Source organism: Bidens hawaiensis, unplaced genomic scaffold (assembly GCF_021521415.1).
Source record: "Bidens hawaiensis isolate Kalapana, Puna unplaced genomic scaffold, B.hawaiensis_p1.1 tig00014406_1, whole genome shotgun sequence".
Taxonomy (NCBI): Eukaryota; Viridiplantae; Streptophyta; class Magnoliopsida; order Asterales; family Asteraceae; genus Bidens; species Bidens hawaiensis.
In genome coordinates this window covers 505,019-525,752 of record NW_027492248.1, presented here as the reverse complement: position 1 = coordinate 525,752, position 20,734 = coordinate 505,019, and the positions used below count along the sequence as shown (strand labels likewise).

The following is a 20,734-nucleotide window of genomic DNA, read 5'->3' as shown; positions in this document are numbered from 1 at the left end:
ACCTGTTGACCATATGGTTGGGCTGAGCTACGTAAGTACGTATGCTATAAAGTGCTTCATTTTTCATGTATCGTTGTTCATGAACCTTTTTGAGGGAATATTTAATTATATGTAAACTCCTATAATTAAGGCCTGCGATATTATTATGTGTATTTAGTTGGACACTTATTCATTTGGGGTCGTATTATTCATCTTTGTTTTATTTTATATATATCGTTTGTTTGAAACATAACATATTGTTAGTACACTGTAAGGAAATTGAAGTCAAAATAATGTATGAACTATGAACTGATAATTTTAATCAATTTTAATTTGTAAGTACTAGTAATATTTTTTATTTGAACCAACGAATCCTTTAAATGGGCTACTAGCTAAATTGGTCATATCGGGATACATTCGTCTTAGCTGAAGCTCGTTGTCTCAGGTTTTAACTACCTTTAAGCCTCATATACAATACCTTCCCCATATTCTAATCTTCTATTTTCCGGTAGCTAAAGCTCGGCGATGGCGGCGGTCTGCCGGAATATAGAGATATGTGTGTTTTTGCTAGCCCGATAGCAACATAAAGTAGTCCATTAAAATACCGTGATCTCTAACGCCGTTGTAGATGCAATTTCTATGTATGTAATTATGTATACACTATTACTGAATAAAACGATTTATTTTTATTTTTTTAATCATAGTGCAATACATAATTTATATAAATAAATAGCAAAAGTTGTAACAACCTAACGTAGTCAAGGGGGAAGAAAAAGGAAACAAAGAATTAATTAAGGGAATAAATAAAAGAAAATATATGATTTTCATACTTCCCCTTAATGTCAAACATTTGTTTGCATAAATACTAACAATTTTTGTCTAGTATTGTATTTTTAACTACTTTGAGGCCCGTGTATTACACGAGTAATTGATGAAAGTTTTATACTTTAACCATTAAGTTAAATAAAGTTAAACAAAATGATCATATATTTTATACAGTTACAATTTACATCAAAATCACAGAAATTACATAGCTATGATTACACAAATATGTTACAAATAAGTTAAACTTTTTTTGTACACTACATTTGTGATTATATGGGCTGCTATATATTTTTTTTATCGCAAATCAAACTTTTTAGTTTATGTCTACCTGTAACTCTTAATATGGTAACATATAGGTTTTCTTATAACTCTTGATATAGCCACGTATAGTTGTCCGTGTGACAAATAAGATTCTTCAAGTACATACCACCCTCGATAAATAATAATATATCCATGAAACTAACAAAAAAATATATTCAGACACATAAAACATCATACATTTTAATCAATTAACATGGTTATCCAAAAAACCAGATTACCTGAACCTTGATTATATAATCATCCTCATAATCTTTAGAATTTGAAATTGATTGATCATGATAAATTTGATGTTATTAATATTCTGTGTATGACAAACAATTGTATAATCAAGCAACATATAAAATCAAAAATTAAAATATAACAAATTGATTTTTTATTTCATTTAATGGAAAATGACAAAGACATACTAAACTTAAAGCCATGTTCAAATAAAAGTGATTATTCCGAGTTAGTAGAATATTAGAAGATTTAAAGTGCATAAAATATAAAAGTGACTAGTTTGAGGCCCGTGTATTACACGGGTAATTGATGAGAAATTTAAACTTTAACCATTAAGTGAAATACATTTAACAAATTTATCATATATTGTTAATACAATTACAGTTAACATTAAAATTAAAGAAATTAGATAACTAAGATTACACAAATATGTTACAAATAAGTAAAAACTTCATTTTACACGACATTCGTGATTGCATTAGTAGGTATACATTGTTTATCAAAAATCAAAATCTTCAGTCCATGTCTTCTATAAAACTCTTAATAAGGTAACATATAGGTCTGTTTATAACTCTCGATATAGCCAGGTATATTTGTCCGTGTGACAAAAAAGGTTTTCCAAATACATACCAACTCTAGATAAATGATAATATATCCATGAAACTATTCAAAAAACTATTCATACATATAAAATATCATAGCTTTTAATCAATTAATATGATATCATTTAAGAACATCTGCTTATGTTTATAAAAAAAACACGATTATCCCAAAAATCATATTACCTACACTTTGATGTTATAATCATCCTTGAAATCTTTAGAATTTGATATTGATTGATCATGATAAATTTGTTGTCATTAATATTCTGTGTATGACAAAATTTTAATTGATTTTATATTTTTTAACTAAAAATTGTATAATCAAGCAGCATAAGAACCGAAAATTAAACTATAACAAAATGATTTGTTTCATTCATATGAATGTAATTACCAGGAAAATGACAAACACATACTAACCTTATAACCATGTTCAAATAATAGTGATTATTCTTTGTTAAAAGAATTTTAGAAGATTTAAAGTTGCATAAAGTGAAGGTAGTGATTGTTATATATAATAGTTGGAAGTAGGACTGTCATTTTTACCCGTAACCTGAAACCCAACCCAAGAAAACCCGAACCCAAACTAACCCGACTCGAGAAACTCGAGCCTAAGAAAATACTAACTCGAACCTGAACCAAAGTAATTCGGGTTGGTTCTTGGGTCAGAATTCTAGGTTTCGGGTCAACAAAAATAAACTTTTAGGTAGCGTTCGGTATGCAGGAATGACAGGAAGAATGGAATGATTCATTACGTGGGAATGAAAAAAATAGTGTTTGGTTGCTCAATGGAATGGAATCACCCATTTCACATGGAATCCTATTCCATCAAAACCATTCCTTCCCAACCCCTTCTTTTTTTTTCATTCCATTCCTCCTTCACTCTACTTTCTCAACACCACCACCACCTCAAAACAACCACCACCACTACCATCACCACGACCACCACCTGACCGCCACCATCTCCGTCGCCACCACCTTCGCCGCCACCACCACCATTGTCGCTGCCTAACAACCACCTACGCCGCTGCCACCCTACCATCGCCATCACTACCGATGCTACCACCACCACCCCCCACCACCAAAACCACCCCGCCTAACCACCACCACCACCATTTTCGTCGTCGGAGCTACCACCACCACCGTCGCCATCTCAGTTTTTCTATTTTTAGTTTTTTTTAGTAATATATATATGTATATATATATATATATATATATATATATATATATATATATATATATATATATCGGGACAGGAATATTTTTATTCTTTCTATTTCATTCCTACAATTGTTTTTGGATACCAAACAGCATAAAGTAATTATTTATTTCATTCCCAGAGGTTAACCAAACAAGACAAAGGAATGGTAATGGTCCATTTCATTCCCTTGTTCATTCCATTCATTCTCTCATTACATTCCCTCTTCATTCCATTACTTCCAACCAAACATAGTTTTTAAATCATATATATTTTTAGGTATTAAAGGCTAAGACTTAGTCACTGGCGTTATCGGGATTTAGTCCAAGTCGATTGTTCTCATTCCACATATAATGAATCGATTGTTTAATTTTATTATTTTGAATATAAACCATAATAAACACTTTATTTATGTAATAACCAACATGTAACACTGACATGACCTCAATTCGTTGTATTTGTATAGTTTAATACAATATACGAATTATGTAAATAACTGATGAAAACGATATTTTAGGTTTCAATATCCTGAATGATTTTTGGAAAACGAAAATAATGGAATGGGACTGAACCAATTTTTTTGGTTTAAAATATCAAATGCTTTTAATTAAGTAATTTATCTTATAAGACATATTAAATTAAATATAGTTGAATGTATAGAAAAAGTATAAATCATGTCATAACATATGTTTCTGAAGCATTTTGGTATGAGTTATGGAATAAAATATTGAAAACTAAATATTGATATTCTTATTGCTAAAACCCTTTATACTATACAAAAGAGTCATATAAATAGATGACAGATAGTTCATAGAGTAAATCGTTATACATATAGATTATAATTATACTATTCAACTTCAATGATTTAATGTTAACACCAAGATATATATGTATAATATGTATTCTTTATGTTTGTAATATTTATACAAAATATTTGTAGAAAATTAAGAAAATACACATTTCATGAGTTCAAATGCATATGAGAAAATTTTAAATTCAAATTTGAAACTAATCTTATATATAAAATTATGCACTACTGTTTGAATCCTTGCTTAAAAACAATTTGTAGTTTACTGTACAAATTAAAATTCTTCGACAATATTGCACCTCTATTTTTTTAATTTGCAATTACTTGTGACTTTCAAATTTTATTCTAACGGGTCTGCAACTTCAATTTTAATATTTTCTTATTTCACCATTAATGCTAATGACTAATTCAGTTAGTATTTACATTTAATAAACATAAACTTGGATTCATATATTGAAATGATTTAAAAAATAAGGACTATATATGAAAATTTGTTGAAAAATGGTGAGGAGGGCTATAAGCTTGACAAGTGGCAAAAGTTGTAGTCTTTTATTAGAATAGATAGATTATTTCCAGTTAGTAGAAAATTAGAAGATTTAAAGTTGCATAAAGTGAAGGTAGTAATTCTTATTTATAATAGTTGAAAGCATCGGATAAGGAATGTTTAAATTCGGATACTAATCACGTGTTATTAGTTAATATTTTAGGAGTTGTCGGATTATTTAATTAATCGATAGACATATTTTAACAACTTATAGAACAAAAAAAATCAAAGATTTCGGATTTGTTGGAAGCATGGTAAATGACTTTTAATCGGATTAGCTATTATTTTATATTAATATGAAATATATATGTTTCTGAAACATTTTGGTTTGAGTTATAGAAGAAAATATTGAACTAAATATTGATTTTCTTATTGAGTTAAGTGTCATTTTCATACTTGTGGTTTGCTCAATTATGCAACTTTAGTACATTTTTCGAATTTTTTGCAACTGGACACTTCACGTTTCAAAAACATGTCATTTTAGTACTTTTTTCTAACCCCGTTTATTTTGTCCGTTAAGTCGGGGGTAAATTGGTAATTTCATTTATTTTATTTACTTTATTTTTTCTTTCTAAACTATATCCCCTTAGGGGGTGTTTGGTACAGAGAATGGAATTGTAGAGAAATGGAATTGCAGAGAAAGGGAATTGGTCTGGAGAATGATAATTGACGGTTCTGTTTGGTAGTACAGAAATTTCAGTAGAGAAATATAGCTGAGAATCATTTCTCTTGTTTGGTACATAGAAAATAAACAGAGAATTATATCAACTTTATCATTCGCACAAGTATTTTTTTCATAACAAATATTTATTAAAAAATAAAAAACATATAAAAAGATGCATAAATTCCAACCAAAATATGCATTGATCAAACCAATTCACATACAAAACATAGTTTTTAAGCAAAAAAACATCAACCATAGTTAAAACCAATTCACATACAAAACATACTTCAACCATACACAACTATCCCATTGAACCATTGGTATACAACTCGACCATCTCAATTTTCTCTTCTATTGTCAACGCAAGAAAAGAACGTCCTAGATCCACATCTTTACCAATCAAATGAGCTGCTTTGAACCGTTTTTTCGTAGTGATACCTGGTAAAGCTTTCAACTCATCACTAACCTTTTCATAGATTTCACGAGCCTCCATACCTTCTTTGCTAAGTTGTTCACCCACCATCTCCCCAAATCGAAGCAAAACTTCCTTGATATCTTTGCAAGACTCTCGATATATCTCATCTGCATCCGTGCTTCTACCTCTTTTGCGCTTGCTTGTCACACTTCCTGTTTGTCCTTCAGATCTATCAACATTTGGAACGGCTTCATCAACAAAATCAAAGTCTTCAATATCAACAGGTGAGCTTTTTTGCGTCTCTTGAACAACATCTTCTTCTCCAAGGTCAACTGCTTTACTACCAGTAGCTCTATCCTTACCGAATATGGTACACAATTTGTCAAAGAAAGGAAATGACTTGTCACGAAAATTCACAGCACCTTTGTGAGACTACAAGACAATTACAAATAAATTAGACTAAAATTTTAAAATCTAAAAAATATATTTTTTTAGAATATACATTCACGTATTCATTCCAAACACTATCATCGGCAATAATACAACATTTTTGTTCATCCCAACCAAACCCACTTGTATGCACCATATCATATACAATGCTAAAGTGTGTCTTCCATGTCTTCATCCTAGACTTTATATGTGGTTCTGCTTTGAGGCCAGAGTTAGGAAGACTTACATCTAGCAATTGTTGAACACCATTTAAATAACCTGGTTTGAATCCATTGTCAGCACCAGCATACTTTCCGGATGCATGTATCTCCATTAATGCATCAATTAGCTTTGCATCTTCATCATTTGTTCAGGTATGCTTGCTCCGAGTAACTCCTCTCACTATATTTGAATCTGCCATGTCTACGTACAAATGCATAATTATACAATTAAAAATCATAATTCATGTAACTACAAATACAAATATAACAAGAAACATTAATAAGAAACAAATAAAGTGCATAAATAAACTAATAAGAAACATCCTTGGTTCTACAAATAAAAAATACATAATTGTCAAACATAATTAAGAAACATTGTTGGCACGATGCGCACGCATCGCAGTCCAACTATTAAACATATCATTAGCAAGAAGGTCTCTACGATCGGTCCATTCTTGTGAGGGCTCGATCATAGAAATAACATTGACATGGTCATTTGCAGGTTGTGTGTGATTTACTGGGATTTCGTTATCAAGAGGGTCTTCACTCATTGTTGTTCGTATGAAATTGTGCAATAAACAACAAGCAATGATGATACGTGGCATGAACTCTATGGGATGATATGAGTTATCACGCAAAATAGCCCATCTATCTTTAATCATTCCGAAACATCTTTCTATAACATTCCTGGCTGATGAATGTCTCATATTAAAGGACTCCTTAGCATTCGTAGGAGGACGAGACCAATCGTTAAGATGATAACGTTGACCTCGATATGGAGTTAAAAATCCTTCACCATTTGTATAACCGGCATCACAAAGGTAGTATGTTCCTACAATTAACCATAAACTCTATGTTAATTATCATACTTAAATCTATGTATATTCTTTGAAAATTGTCTATCACATACCCGGAGTTATTTTAAGACCATTGGGTCTACTGATTGCATCACGCAAAACTCTACTATCAGCTGCAGAACCCTCCCATCCCGCTAAGACATACGTAAATAAAAGGTCTCTCGTACATACTCCGAGTACGTTAGTACAAATCTGCCCTTTTCTTGTCCTATAAGGTTTTCTATCAATAGCAGGGACTTTAACTTTAATGTATGTTCCATCTAATGCTCCTAAGCAACCCTGAGTTAAAAGAAAACATTACTTACTAATTTATGTTAGCAAAAAATATCTTTAATAAAAAATGTGTTTGACTAACCTTAAACCATTTCCATCTTTCATCAGTTTCATTATCTGGCACTGGCACGGATGACTTGTAGAGTTCTTTGTGTAATCGACATATAGCATTTAAGACTAACTTGAAATACCGACTTACAGTTTTCCCGGACCGATGAAATCTGTTGACTAGTATCCTATTCTTTGCATTATGAGCAAGGGTATGTAAAAACATAGCAACTTGCTCATCGACTAGCATGTTTTTACTATTCTTTAGTCCCCCTCTAGTTTCTAGCATATCACAAAGTGTTGTAAATGCATGTATATTCATTCTTATGTTAACAACACTCGTAACATCACTTTCATAAACCATCCTCACCATGTTTTCACGCCTATTATGGTAACTCATTAAATATTTTGTACGTAAAGTCATTGACTCAATCGACCGACGCAAATGATAAGTACACAACATCCACCAATGAATCGTAACATAAATGACATAAAATGCACCTATGGCAACTATTCTTTGTCTGGAAGGTGATCTTGCCATCTACACATAAAAATATAAGAAAATTCAAGAAAAACAAATAACTCTAAAATATAATCCAAATATTAGCAACAAAGTGATCATGAAAGCAAGAAAAATGATTACAGGCTACTTTATTCACCGACTTGCTGAATGTTTTTTGTTTTCAAAAGGTCACCCCTTTTAATAGAGGAGTATTAAATACTTGCATATTTTGTACGGACAATATATGTGAATGCTCATGTGACATTATTATGTTAGATTTCATGCTATAATAATAATAATAATGCACAAGTCACTAAACTTATTTTTTCAGGAATGGACTACAACACAGAAGAAACTCATGGCAAGATGGTACTTATGGTACAACTTGTCCAATCCCACCTGGCAAGAATTTCACATACATGCTTCAAGCCAAGGATCAGAGACCTGCCCATACACCTTCTATGTTTGCAAGTATAGGTTGTGCAAAAAAAAACCTCTAAAAACAATTTAATTTATTACACGTTTTTTCTCTATAAAAGTGCAATATAAAATATGCAAAAGCTTACGAGTCTAACTGATGGTTTCAGTGCGCAAGCTGGAGTTGTATCAGTTAAGTATCATGTCTGTATAATATATATATATATTTATATCATTATGTCAACAATAGAATATCCAGATTCTAGCACTAAACAAACTACATGGATCATTGTCTCACAAAGCACTATTTGCCAATAGTTTATCTTATCACAACTTGGAGCGTGAGAGCACTTGGAAACAAACTCAATAAGATGTGTTTTCTCTTGTGAGATAGTTCTGGCATTTTGCCTATAATAACATCGATAACTGAAATTCTCAAACTCCATTATCATTGGATTCATGCATTCTAATCCCTATTAGCATATCCCCTGGTAACATTTATTCTTACGAAGTAAATACAATTAGGGTACAAGCGCCATCAAGGGTGCAGGCCTAAAGAATTAAAAATTGATCTATTCAATTACTAAAATCGAGTACTCATTGCAGCAGAAAACAAACGATAAATAACTGACAAATAAATTAACCAAACAAATAACCCAAAACAGAACAACAAAAATCAGAACCAGTAACAGTAACAATCTGGTCGAGCGATCGGAATGATGCAAGGTTTCGAGCGACTATACCTTCTAGTGTTGGTGGAACTGCCGGAGAAAGAAAAGGTCGCTTGGCGGCGACGGTCTACTGCAATAAAGGGCAATGAACAACGAATCTCAATATGTCGATGGTAATTGCGGTCGGTGTTGTTCCTGAGTTCTATACACGGAGAGAAAAGAAAGAGTTTGAAAGGAAAAGGAGGAAAATGGGAGAAATGAAACCCTAGAAATCAATTCTCCGCTTTTTTTAGAGAAACAAAATCAGAGAAATGGAAATGGTTTATTTCCATTTCTCACCTCTTTCTTTCATAAACAAACAAGAGAATTCTTTCCAATTCCATTTCTCACCCCTCAATTCCCTCTACCAAACACCCCCTTACATCTTTAAACTTTAAATCATAATCCCTGAAAACATCGATCATATCATCTGGATCCTCTCTTCATCCAATCCCAAATCTTCAAACCCCTTATTTTTCCATTCTATCACCAACGACAAGGTCTTTAGCTTTCAACCAACCACTCACAATTATTTATGATGTATTACAACGCACACTTGTTGAATTGGTAAACTTAGAAGATATGGTGAGGAATGGTAAGCTAAAGAAGTGGATAATTTCCTTACACAAGTCGTCGGCGTCGGCACCGGAGAAAAAGAAGCCTCTAGATGATTTCCGGCTTATTGATGGTTGATCCGGTGGTAGTTTCCTCTGGCCAGTGGTAGTTTCCTCTAGCCATACGTTTGAACAGAGGTATGTCGAGAGCTTTATTTTGTTCCATTTAAACTAGACGGATCCAAGCCCGATTTTTCAACGGTGAATTAGCTCTTAGAATGGCGATTCGTAGCTGGTGTGTGTCCACGAACAAGCGATAAGGGTTCTGATGATAGAAGTGATGAGTATAATTCAGCCATATTTGTGAAATCAAATTGCTTGATTGTTGATTGTTCAAAGTCAGACAGAGGGGATTTAGGGTTTAAATGATATCTGATGTTTTGATTTTGGGATTAGGGTTTAAATGATATAAAGGGTAAGTAGTTTAAAAGAAAAGAGAAACTAAATAAAATTACCAATTTACCCCTGACTTAACGGACAAAATAAACGGGGTTAGAAAAAATTACTAAAATGACATGTTTTTGAAACGTGAAGTGTCCAGTTGCAAAAAATTCGAAAAAGGTACCAAAGTTACGTAATTGAGCAAGCCACAGGTATAAAAATGGCACTTAACTCTTTTCTTATTGTTAAAATCTTTTATACTACACAAAAAAATAATATAAATAAATGACATATACTTCATATAGTAAATCGGTATACATATAAATTATAATTATAATATTCAACTTCAATAATTTAATGCTAAACACCGAGATGTATATAGTAGGTATTCTCCATGTTTACAATATTTGTACATAACGTTTGGAGATAATTAAGAAAATACACATTTTTCTGAGTTCAAATGCATATGAGAAAATTTTAAATCCAAATTTGAAACCAATCTTATATTAAAAAAATTATGTACTGCTGCTCGAATCTCAGTTTAAAAACAATTTGTAGTTCCAATACAAATCTGAATACTTCGACAGTGATACACCTTTATTTTAATTCAATTTGCAATTACCCATGACTTTAAAATTTTATTCTAACATGTTTGCAACTTCAATTTGATTTTTTCTCATTTTCTTATTTCAAAATTGATGTTAATGAATGAATGGGCTAAGATTTGCATTTAATAAAATCTGAATTCATATATTGAAATGACTAAAAAGATAAGGATCATATATAGAAATTGGTTGAAAAAAATGTGAGGATGGCTAAGAAATTGACAAGTGGCAAGAATGAGTAGTCTTTTATTAGAATAGATAGATATGTTGTGGAGACAATATGGGCTTTTGGAGTGTTATTGGGTTGATTAGCTGGATGGCTACTTATGGGCTTGGATGCTAGCTTGGACCTAAAGCATGAGATGAGAAGGCCCAACCTATATGGGTTTATTAAAACCAAAGAAATATTTTCTATTTTTTTGGTTGGTTATTTTTCATCTTCTCGATTCTCAATTTGGCTCATGTTTTAGGGTTCATCGATTTTGTGTATCTGTTTATGAGTCTAGATTTGTATGTTATCTTATGTCGGTGTATTTCTGATTCTGATCCGTTCATATAGTCGGAATCATATAGTTTTCGTTCTTCCTGTTTGGGGGTTTGTAAACACTTAGCCTGGTTAATAATTTGGTAATTCTTTAGATTTTGTGACATGGTATATGTGTTCTTTATCCCCATCTTTAAAATTTAACTAAAAAAAGTACAATTTCTTTAATTTATACATCATTTTCTAAAATCCTCCCCCAATCAATCTTCCATTCTCATCTCTATATTTATTTTTTTATTATTTTTTTCTCTTTCTTCCATTAAAATCTTAATTCATAATTATTTTGCCATATAAATTGATTTCTAGTATGTATTTATAGAAGGGTAGTTGGAAATATAGTGTTGTGACAACACTTTAAATTTGGAGGCTTCCTATACCATTTCACTAAAATTTAGAAATAAAGTTTGGAGATAGGGAATGGATTGGAGTGGCTATTTAGGTGACTTTTCTAAATTTTAGAAACGGAGATGTGTATAGATAACCCATTGGGAATACTCTTAAGTTGGAGCATGAAGGTCACAAATGCCTAACTTGCCAAATAAAGTAGGAAGTTATTGCATTCCAGGTGCTTTTGTTAGGAGATTGACAAGTTGCATTTTCGTGTGAATGTGTATAGATTTGACTTCTTTAGACTCCACTCTTATTTTCACAAAGTAGCTCCATCTCAACATATTTTGTTCTTTTATGAAACACAGGATTGTTGGTTATATGCTGAACTGCGAGGTTGTCGCGGAATAATGTGGTTGGGCCATATTGATTAATACCAAGCTCTTTTAGGAGCCATCTCATCCATAATACTTCACTAACCGTGGATGCCATAGCTCGTTATTTAGCTTTAGCCGATGAACGGGAAATGACAGTTTGTTTCTTCGATTTCCATGAAATTAATCGTCCTCCGAGTAAGAGAGCGTAACCTGTCCGAGACCTTCACTAGGCAACACCGATGTTACTCGCAACATAGTATCTAGAAAGGTGAAGAACAAATGTGCCGTACAAGTAAAAAAAACACACACAAAAATCCAAGTTATTTCTTTTTAGCAACAAATTTTTCTATGTAAAATCTCCCATTCCCCCTAACTTTAAATATAAAATAAAAGAATCCAACTATAATAGAGAGACAAGTAAGCATGCAACAAGTTGTATCGCCACCCCTTTGAATGCCAAAAATCCTACTGAAAACAAAGTTATAGTTCTTCAGCGTAGATAAGTTACCGTGCACACCCTACTGGACTATTTTAAAAACGTAGCAACATCGAGGGCAAGAGACCCAAATGTATCGAAAGCAAAAGAAATGAATGTGTGTTGATTCTCGACACATGCATTCTCGTGCTTAGCAATTTTTCATGATTTCATCTTTAACACGACCTACCTTGCAACAAACCCGGTATTTCTATGCACGACAAGAGAAGACACTTTAGTAAGGTCCACACAAGTATTCCCCATCCAAACACAAGAACGTTCGTTGGTCGAAGAACAATTAGTTCAAACATCAATTTATTTTTGAAGAGACAAACACTAGACTATTAGACCATTAGTTAATGAGAGAAAGTAAAACATATATTTGTTAACTCTATTTTTAAACATCATTTTGTTATTTATTTTTTCAACACCACCTTAAAAGGAACTTTCATAATGCGTCAAAATGTGAATGGCGATAACACATTTTTAAGTATGGATGAGCATTTTGTCTCAAATACCCATACTCGTACCCGTATTGTATTCGTACACGCTCATGTATCCGTACCGATTACGTTATTCAGTATGGGTATTGGTACTCATTTTTGTTGAATTTTGGTATAGGTACAATTGTGTACATGTACGATACGGGTACATTTGGTATTTTGTACCTGTTTATAGTATGTAAAGGTTTAATTAGGATTCTTCATATTTAATTATAAAATAAATTATCCAACCATGTTATTATTAAACATGTACCAAACGTTTCTTCAAAATTAAATAATATAACATCCAAGACTCAAACCAACAAACAAATCACTTAAAGTCGACGACCGAATTATGGTTTTTCAATACTATCTTATCATTAAATCGATGGCCAATTTGGTACATGTACTAACTTGGTACCCGGCACGTACCTGTGAAAGTAGCGATACCCGGGCTAATTCAGGTTGTTTGTTACTCGTACCGGTTTCAAGATCGTCGAAGATTTGGAAATAAAAAGTAAAGTGGTACAAAAACGGAACCGTACCGAAATACCCGTACCATATCGAAAATTTGGTACAAGTATTGGTACGTGTTTTTATTGATTTTCGATAGAGTACAATCGAGTACAGATACAAGTACAAATTCGGATACAGGTGCTGTCCCACGGTCATCCCTATTTTTAAGACATTTTTTCCCATACGTTGAAATAGTCTAATCAGGACCGCGTACAGGGTCAAGTCATAAAGACAAACTTTTTATTGTTTTGTAAAGTTGATTAAATACATGGAAATTTGGGTAGACTTTCACCTCATTGCCCTTCGTTTATTGTTCCTTATTTTCTATGAAAAGACAATCATATTATCCTCTATATAAATCAAACTAACACACCAGCATATAAGCCCAATTTCTAAAATGAAGTTCACTAGCGTTACATTGATCACTACTAGAAAACAATGGTTGATCTTCATTGTTCTTTTTACTCTAGTCCTAATTTCTTCAGAAGCAAGAAAACTACAAACCTTCTCAAAACCCAAAGTTTATGACCCACTAGTGACACCTGGTATGGTTATTAATAATTTATATTTTTGTGAGAAGATACTACTAAATACTAATAACAAACATTATATTTTTCATATTGTTGATCTTTTGTTTTTCTTTTTTGTATTTCTAGGTGCTTCAGAAAAATTTGAAGAGTTTCTAGTGGTAGTTCACAAACACTATATTTGTGCGAGATGTTACATATGTAACATGTCACACATTTTTTTTTGTTAATCGTGTGTAACATTGATTAATTTTTTTTTTCTAGTTTTTTTGTTACTGGGCACATAATAACATATATTACACTGTTAAAAAATATTGTGTGTTACACTGGGTTTTAAAATAATTAATGTCTTATACATTGGCGGATGCAGGCATATGTGAGGGGGTGGTAAGGTCCCCACTCAATTATTTATAATATGCATATGTATTAATATTTTTAGTGAACTTTGATTAAAATAGAAGTTCCCCCCTTTACGTTTTTTTTTGTTACCCCACATCCTCCCAACTTCTAGCCTAAATAGCCCAGCCCATATATATTTTAAAAAGCCCAATTTACATTGTTAATGAATTATTGATAGGAAAAAACTAAAACCCCTAAAATATTAATGATCATATCAAAAAAAGAGAAGACGGCAAGCTTTAAACGTCACGACCATTGAAGCTTCAATCAACTAAGGTTCATATGATTTTTTGTTTCTTTGTTTATCAATTCTTTATTTCTTTGCTTTGGGTAATGTTTTGTATACAATAGCAATTGTTTATTGTTAAAATTTGATCATTTAGAACTTAAAAGTTATAATTCATATTATTAGTTTTATTTTATTTGTTTGTCACTTACTTGAATACTGTGAGAGTTATTTTACAGTTTACAACAATAGTTGTATAATTTTTGAATTTTTGATATTTTAATGCTTGAATTTATTGTCTTATAGGTGCTATGGAAAGTTTTTATAAACCAATATCTGGACCTAGTTTAGTTGATCTAGATAATCTTCCTTGGGATCCCGCTGATAGGAAAAGAATTTTGGATTACCACCCAAATCAAAGAGATGAGATACGGAGAAAGTATTGGATTAATGAACCTTGCCAACCACGTGGTCATAAGTTCCCAAAAAGAAAGTTGGGAAGTAAAGAGCAACATTTCAGTCTCACTTGGTTTGATAAATATGGTAATTGGTTAGAGAATAGTATAAAAGCAGACAAAGTATTTTGTTTGTGTTGTTACTTATTTGCATATCATGTTGGAAACCAAGGTGGGCGTAATGTATTTTCAAAAGAAGGATTTAATTCTTGGAATAAACCAGAAAGATTAGTTTCACATGTGGGTGATGTTGGTAGTGCTCACAATAAAGCACTTAAAAGATGTGAAGATCTACTAAATCAAAAGCAGTCTATCCCCACCGTTTTTCAGAAGCAAGATGATATTGTGAAGAGAGCAAATTGGCTTCGGCTAAATGCTACTATTGATGATTGCAGATTATGTTTGAAAAACACGTTATCCTTTCGTGGTCATGATGAAAGTAAAACGTCTCTTTGCAAAGGAAACTTTTTGGAAATATGGGACCTAATTTATAAGCATAATGAGGAACTTCGAAAATTACCAAAAGCTGCAGGTAATAATAAGTATTTATCTCCAAGTATTCAGAAAGATGTTGCTAATTGTTTTGAGGAAGAAGTTCTAAATTCTATTTTCAAAGAAATTGGTGATGATATATTTGCTTTGCTGGTTGATGAGTCTAGTGACTTGTCAAAAAAGGAACAAATGGCAATTGTTTTGCGATATGTTGATGTACGTGGACTTGTTAAAGAGAGATTTGTTGGTCTTGTTCATGTAATGGAGACACTTCTTCGGCCCTCAAGTCTGCTATCGACACTTTTTTTTTTTGCTAAATATGGATTAAGTTTTAAAATGTTAAGAGGTCAAGGATATGATGGAGCAAACAATATGTGTGGTCAGTTCAATGGTTTAAAAGCAAAGATCTTAGAAGAAAATAACTTGGCATATTATGTACATTGTTTTGCTCACCAGCTTCAGTTAGTAGTTGTGACGGTTGCAAAAAAAACATTTAGGTGTTGTGAACTTCTTCGATAATATTAGCATTTTGATGAATGTGGTTTGTGGTTCTTGTAACGAACAGATATGCTCCGTGAAAATGAAAAAGAGAGAGTAGAAAAAAAAATTGGTAGTGGCATACTTGAAACAGGGAGTGGATTAAACCAAGAGCTTTCTTTTATACGACCCGGTGATACAATATGGAATTCTCATTACAAAACACTTTTACGTTTGGTTGATATGTTTCCCTCTATCATGAGAGTCGTTGAACATGTTACACAGGAGTGCACTAACCCTTCTACCCAAAATCAAGCAATCAACATGTTAGGTTTTTTGAGCTCGTTTGAATTTGTTTTTTATTTGCACTAGATGTTACACATTCTAGGGCTCTCAGATATATTATCATGATCTCTTCAAAGAAAAGATCAAGATATTATGGAAGCTGTTTTATTAGTTGAATCAACTAAAAGAAAGCTGCAAGACTTTAGAGAAAGTGGTTTTAATCCACTATTAAAGAAAATTCATTTATTTTGTGGAAAAAACAATATTCAAATATTGTCACACCCTCAAAATCCACTAACGGAGTTTTACCGTCAGAGGGTGTGAACTAACAGGATCGGAATCATCAGTTATAATCAAACCATAAAATAAAGTTTCAAAACCATGAAAACGTTTACGAGTAAATAAATGCGGAAGCGTAAAAACCTTTAATCAAAAGTTGCGTCACGCAGGACGACTTAAAACCAATGATAACCGTTAAAAATAAGTTTTGCATAATTAGAATGTGTCAAGCAATGCATGTTCCTAAACCGCGCGCCCGCCTCGGCTACCTGAGAATAACATACTAAAAGTGTCAACACAAGGTTGGTGAGTTCACAAGTTATATAAAAATAAATCGTTTTGCGTTACAGCGTTTTGCGTTACCAGATAGTGTTATGTCAATTATATATCTATAGGTAGCTAGCCTATAAAGCAAGTATTTACTAAGTGTTCGACACCGAAGCTGACTCGTTTATTAAGTGCCTTGTCACCAGGTCCTCCAGACCATGGTACGTGTTAGCCAAAATTACACCCGCTCGACCTCCAGTCGAGTTTAGCGTTGGGTGGGGTTTGTCAAACCCAGTAGTACTACTCAACAGCGACTCGCTATTCTAAATATTAACCGGTTCGATGTGTAGGACTTCAAATGTTTCGTTTGCCACTTAGCCTTTACAAGTGATATATAATTTATAACAAAATCTTAAATGCGTTGTGGAGTATGTTATCTCCCTCAAGTGAAAATCGTTTGAAAACAGTTTAAAGAGGGGAAAGTGAAACTCACTGTTTGCGAAGAATTTCCCAAATTAAATCACCAAGAATGCGCGTCACAGAAAAACTCTCTCTAGCGTTCTAAAACAACAAAGAGATTTTTCTAAGTGTCGGAATATTATCGAGTCTCTAGACCCGGCACATAATACCTATGCACATAACATGTTTCGTGTTTCGTTTGTGAATCGTGTGTGACTTTAACAAGTGTATTTGTGACACATTACATGTGTAAGCAATCATATACGTGTCATGTATTCATAAAGTACATCACTAGCAATTTTTCCCCGTAAGGGCATTTTGGTCAAATCATGACAATTAACTAGCCATCATTCCCCATAAGGGCATTTTGGTCAAATTATGACAATCAATTAGCAGTTATTCCCCGCAAGGGCATTTTAGTCAAAACACGACAATTATCTTGCAATCATTCCCCTCAAGGGCAATTTGGTCAAAACACGATAATAAATTAGCAAGTATCATATTTCATGCATTTTCACAAAACTCAGCAGCTAGTTTCACCGAGACAGAAATTCTACTTAAAAGATTGTACTATTCCACCGATCATAGCATCTCAATTAATTTACCAAAAATCATCACAGAAGCTTATATGTCTTAGGTTTCCAGAACATATTTTATTATATTTTTATTCCACATAGTTTTATCACAATCATCAAATCATTACAGCAAACTCATAACAGTCAAATTCATGCGCAACAGAATGTTATTTGCAATTCCCGTTAAACGAAAAATCCAATAAATGCAAGACCACTTGGGTTAGGTTCCTAACTCAATGAGTCAACTTCCAGAAGTGGAACCAACCCAATTGGTCTCGTAGTTCATGAGATATAAAATTTACAAAACAACCTAACAGCATGTCTAACAGCTCAGCTTTGCACAACGCTTTTGTAAAATCATAAAAGTTAACTTCTACTTGTCCAAAAATTACAAGTTTATATTCTTTAGAAACTAGACTCAACCTAGTTTACTGTAGTATTAATAATCTCAACCAATTTTCATGTTTACACTTCGTTACAGTCACTTAAACATCAAATACACATTCTGTCCAGAAACTGTTTGCATCCAAACTCAACATAATAACAATCTATGAACTATCATGCATTCATATAACCCTCTAGACTCCATAAACACCATCCATGCACATCAATTACACATTACACACAAGATTAGGGTTTTTGTTTGAACTCAAATCAAAGACACAACAATCAACATGTTACAATATCAATTCTACTTATCAAATCATTACTCAATCAACAACAATCATATTGATTACATGTATATATGAAATCGGCAGCTTAGGGTTTACAATTAACCCAACAAACATCAAAATCAAGTAATAAGAATGTATAGGATAATCAATTATACCTTCCTAGCACCTAGTTCTTCAATCAAGGGCTTGATTTGGTGGTTGTATGTGTGTGTGAAGGTGACGGCAGCCAAGAGGGATGGAGGGGGTGGCTGATCGGTTTTGGGAGAAAGAAAAATAAGAGTTAGGGTTTATTATAACATAGTATTTATAGAATACTATGTTACACTTTAGCCCCTCCACTTTTAAGTATTACTTTTCCTAGCTTAAACTAACTTGTTTACATCTTGAGTTAACGTTTATAACCATGTTATCACACAACACATAAGTCTAACACATAATTATCACATAATTATTGTTTTGACGTTTTTCGTTTATTCATCAATCGTTTGCGTCAACTCGTTTGCGTTTCGGTGCAATTCCCGAAAGACTACACATGTAGTAAGTGTTAAGCGTCATTTAAACCCTAGTTTAAATATAATGAAGTGTGCGTTATAGATTCAATGATCTTAAGTTTGAATTGACGAAGTTGAGTTAACGGAGTTAACCTGAAATTGACGATTGTCACAAATATTGAACATGGAAGAAAAGTACATTAATGAAAGAGGTCACAGATCTAAAAGGCAAAGGTATGATTTCACCAATCAACATTACTATAACTTTGAGTGTTTTAACACCGTTGTTGATATGCTAATTCAAGAGTTTGGTGATCGTTTTAATGAGATAAACACGGAATTACTTCAAAACATGACGGCTTTCATCTCGTATGACTCATTTTCTAAGTTTGATGAGTCGAAGTTAATGAGACTATGTGAATTCTATCCATATGATTTTGATAGTCGGGAAAAATCGCTCTTTCACATCAACTTGGCTTGTACATTGATAGTGTGCGAAAAGATGAAAGATATGCTAACTTGAATGGTATTGCCGATTTTGCTAGAGTTATGGTGGAAACAAAAAAACATATTTCATTTCCTTTGGTGTATCGATTATTAAAGCTTACATTAGTTTTACCTGTTGCAACCGCAACGGTTGAAAGATGTTTTTCGGTAGTGAAGAACGTAAAGACAAAGTTGCGTAATCGAATTGGTCCGGATTTTTTGAATGCTTGTGTGGTTTTTAGCATCGAAAAAGAAGCGTTTGAAAGTGTTACGAATGAAGCTGTAATTAATCGTTTCCAAAAGATGAAATCTCGTAGAGGACAATTGTAATATGTGTTTTGTTTTGTTTTGTTATATTTAATGAAGTCCGTTTTTACATTTTCAGGTCATGTATTTTTATTGGTTATATTTTACCCCCATTGAGTTAAATGTCTGGATCTGCCACTGATAACATGTCTGATCAGATTCGTAATTCAAGGGGTGTCTCCGAGAATTTACGTACCTCGGCCAAACCGAAATAAAAAGGCTCGTAGGCCATAACGAGTAATGCATATAAACTAATATTTTTAAACGAAATCGTTACACCAATAAATATAGAAAAAATATAGTAATTAAATTAGTTACATTAATAGTTAACGCCTAAGCGGTTATTTGTAAAGATCCATTAATAGCTAACACCTAACATTATTTATCAAATAGATTTTGGTTTGTGCCTAATAACCTAAACTTTACCAAATGAAGTATGAATAAAAAAAGTGGGCCAATACATTTTAAAATCCAATAATTATAAGATGGATTATGGATTATAAATTTATAATCACACATTAACCTTGAGATGTTCAACGAAACCGGTTCCTGGAACCGAACCGGTGGACCCGAACCGGTTCCTACCCGTTTTTTGTAGGAACCGGACCCTATCTGATTCAACCCGATGATCCGTGACCGGTTCTTGCATTTCTGAGTGGGGGCGGGTAGGAACCGAACCGAACCGGAACCGGTTCTGGAACCGAACCATCCGGAACCGGTTCCTAACCGGTTCTAGCCGTTGGATCGAATATAGCCGTTGGAAATCGTTTTTTTTGGCCGTTTTTTGACCGTTGGGGTCAAAAATAGCCGTTTTTTGGCTCCCCCAAGCACCCCACTACTAGTATAAATAGGTATTTGGTGTCATGGGTTCATCACAACACTCAAAACGCAAACCCGAACGCAAAAAAAATACAAAAAAACGCTATTACAACGTTTTGAGTTCTCTAATCTCTTGTTTTCTCTTTTTCTATATTCATATTTGTTGT

At 32.8% G+C, this 20,734-nt stretch overlaps 1 protein-coding gene across 1 annotated transcript in view; it reads left to right on the top strand.

The window, feature by feature from the left end:
• The window catches only part of LOC143546612 (uncharacterized), a 29,718-nt gene extending 9,946 nt beyond the window's left edge, over window positions 1-19,772 (top strand). Inside the window, exons 2-3 of the mRNA XM_077038245.1 lie at window positions 14,809-15,707; window positions 19,401-19,772. Coding sequence (XP_076894360.1) covers window positions 14,809-15,707; window positions 19,401-19,772 — 1,271 coding nt within the window. The remainder of the gene's footprint in view (window positions 1-14,808; window positions 15,708-19,400) is intronic.
• The last annotated feature ends 962 nt before the right edge of the window (window positions 19,773-20,734 follow it).